General features: G+C 29.8%; 1 protein-coding gene across 1 annotated transcript in view; it reads left to right on the top strand.

Annotated features, from left to right (window-relative positions):
* The window catches only part of LOC106469461 (ER membrane protein complex subunit 1-like), a 31914-nt gene that overhangs the window by 21974 nt on the left and 6731 nt on the right, over positions 1 to 3209 (top strand). Inside the window, exons 13-14 of the mRNA XM_022397994.1 lie at positions 270 to 434; positions 2863 to 3050. Coding sequence (XP_022253702.1) covers positions 270 to 434; positions 2863 to 3050 — 353 coding nt within the window. The remainder of the gene's footprint in view (positions 1 to 269; positions 435 to 2862; positions 3051 to 3209) is intronic.

Here is a 3209-nt window from a genome sequence, read left to right as displayed (position 1 = left end):
GTTTATTTCATAGAGAAGTTGTTTGTGAGTCATGTTTATTTCATAGAGAAGTTGTTTGTGAGTCATGTTTATTTCATAGAGAAGTTGTTTGTGAGTCATGTTTATTTCATAGAGAAGTTTGTGAGTCATGTTTATTTCATAGAGAAGTTTGTGAGTCATGTTTATTTCATAGAGAAGTTTGTGAGTCATGTTTATTTCATAGAGAAGTTGTTTTTCTTAATATATAGGAAACATTTTGAACCTCTTCTTGGAAATTTTTTTTCCTTCAGGTTTTTGGAATTGACAGCCTTACTGGAACCATCATATGGCAGACATTTGTACCTGACTTGGTTCCATTCAATGAAGAGGGGCAGAGTGCTCTCCCACTCTTTGTTTCTCGTACTACAGCACACATCCCCTTTTTTCCACAGTGTACAGTGCTTGGAAAACACAAGGTATGTGTTGGAATCCTAGAGTAGCCCTAACTGGCTCTCCATACTTTTGTCGTTTGTATTTATTTGCATGTATCAGCGCTTCGGTAGATGATCGTCTTGGTCTTATTGATGGTAAAAACAGACATACACATGTATATATATGTTTCCATAGTCACAAAGCTGATCGTAAGCCAAAAAACAGTAACTAAATACCACCTGATCTTTTAAGTTAACAATCATTTCAAAACAACTTTTTTTTTTTCAGAAGTGTAATTTTTGTGTTTATTCCATGACCTCTCGAGATTAAATATTCAGTATAATTCTAACAAAAACATCTACATTGTGTAATCTTTATGGCCAGATTTTAATGAAAATATCTTTTTTGTTTGTAAAACTTGTTTTGTACATACCAGGGAACATAAAAATTCCACATTCTTATCATACCTTACATTTGAAGAAATAATGGATAAATTATGAAAAAAAAAAAAATTGAAACAACTACTGAATATAAAAATATACATTAACTCTCTCACTATGGGCTCGTAACCATTTTGGGCTTATTATAGCTTTCACACTATAAATTTTAATAATACAGTATGTGTATATTCACGAAATTTTTCACATTATCAATAAATATTATAAGACTTTCATGAATAAAATATTAGATTTTTTTATTAAGTTTTAAGATTTTTTAAATAATAATTTGCTCGTACATTTTTTTTTCTTTTCAAACGTTGACTATCCAACATGCAAGTAATTTTGATTTTAAGATCAAAAATACTTTTATGCATCAAAAAATTTTAAAATTTCACATGCAAAATATTTATAACCTATTAATAACCTCCAGATAATTATCAGTTTTTTTTTATTTTTTTTAGAAAAACTATTTTATCTGTTATTTTCACTATGGACTTGGTCAATTTGACCGGCCTTGTAACCACCATAAAAAATTTAGGAAATAAATATAAATTACTCTTTTTTTTTTCATTCTAGGATGACTACAAATTATAACACAAAAACATAAATGTTAGTCTGAATAGCTTAAATCTCATAACATTATACAAATATATGTATTTATCATTTTTATTTTATTGATGGTTTAGCCGTGTCTAACTAACAATACTGAAGTTACAATGATGCGGTGCACGTGCACTCATGTTACCGTATCCAATAATGTAAAACTGGCTTTTACAGTGTGATCTGTCTTGGCTTTGTTCTAGTGGACCAGTTTTTCGTAAAGTACAGTAATGTTTCGTTTATAATACGTTATGTATGTGTATGCATTATTACTATTTACAAATAAGTTCTTAAATTTTAAATATTTATCTTAAAACATATAACAGTAAATAAAGAAATATAGAAAACAATGATCTCTTCTAGTTACAAAATTTGTACTCACTTGCCGTAATTTGCTAAGCCTTGTCAAATTTCGCACGTGAAGGATATTAAACAAATAGTTTAAGTTTTATATATGCATTTTGAAATAAACAAAAAAACTACTATATCAATACCACAGAAGTCCACTATAATTTATCAGGCTTAGTAACTAAGCTGTATTTCAGTTTAAAAAAAATATGATATTTTAAGCTCCATTATCTTCAATTCTACCATGAAAGGATTTCTGCATAAACACTAGGCAAAGACTGAGAAAACCACGTGGAGGACATTGTGACCTTTTGATTGATAAAGTAGGTGTACATAAGCAAGTATTTCCAAGAATAAAAGAGGTGGAACGGGGCCATCTTGGTTGATTCACTAAATATAATAATATCTCGGCAAATAGAAAAGATAGGAGGTTCTTATATTCTAGCTTCTTGATATCGGTAATTTGAGTTTCTAATCCATAAGAAACTTTGGACTTGGACATAACAAACATGTAATATGAACCAAAGCTGCATTCAACATACCATGTGACACACAAAAATTGATATTTAGGAATTTTGTTTTAATATTTACTTCCAAATTAAGAAATTAACTAATGTATGATACTAAAATTTCAATTATAAACTATAATTTGATACTAAACTTATTGAAGTGGATTCATAAAGTAGTAGTAGTACAGTAAAACTTTGAACGTAAGTCTACAAATGTGATGACATGCGCTTTGGCCCTTGATCATAGAAAAACCCGTAGTGATGGGGTTAAAATGCATTTCGTGTGTGGGTGAGAAAGCGTTGAGTGCATAAAGAGTTATTACACCACATATTTATATATAGTTACCAATAAGATTTTGTACTAATGATATATTGAATAATATATATTGTTTTATTTATTGCAAATTAGGGTGTTCTTGACATTCTGGTTACTTTATAAATATAGCTTCCGTCTTCTGCCATTCCAGGTTTTCTAACAAGTCACATGTAAATTATATTAATAACTTTAATAGTAACATCAGAGTTTGTTTATATTTGGTGCATTCCTTTTTTTACACCAAAGCTTTCAATTTCAGAGGACTGGTCAGGGGTACATTTTTACATTCCATCCAATTACTGGCCAGACTGTTGATCAGCAGGTTTTAAGTTACAAGGTGATCCAGACTTCAATCTTAGGCTATGTAAACTCAGAGTTTTTGCGTGGGATCCTGCTCTTGGATGATGAATTAAAAGTAAGAAGTTTCAGTTCCTTTCTTGTTGAAAGGTAAAATAAGTAATTAATTAAGAAAGCCATCTGGTGAGGTTAAAGCTAACTTTAAGATATTGAGATGGGAATTTGTTAATTAAAAGAGCCATCTGGTGAGGTTAAAGCTAACTTTAAGATATTGAGATGGGAATTTGTTAATTAAAAGAGCCATCTGGT

This window comes from Limulus polyphemus, unplaced genomic scaffold (genome assembly GCF_000517525.1).
Source record: "Limulus polyphemus unplaced genomic scaffold, Limulus_polyphemus-2.1.2 Scaffold3501, whole genome shotgun sequence".
NCBI lineage: Eukaryota > Metazoa > Arthropoda > Merostomata > Xiphosura > Limulidae > Limulus > Limulus polyphemus.
Note: the sequence above shows the minus strand (reverse complement) of the source record. Positions and strands in the feature narration are given on the sequence as shown.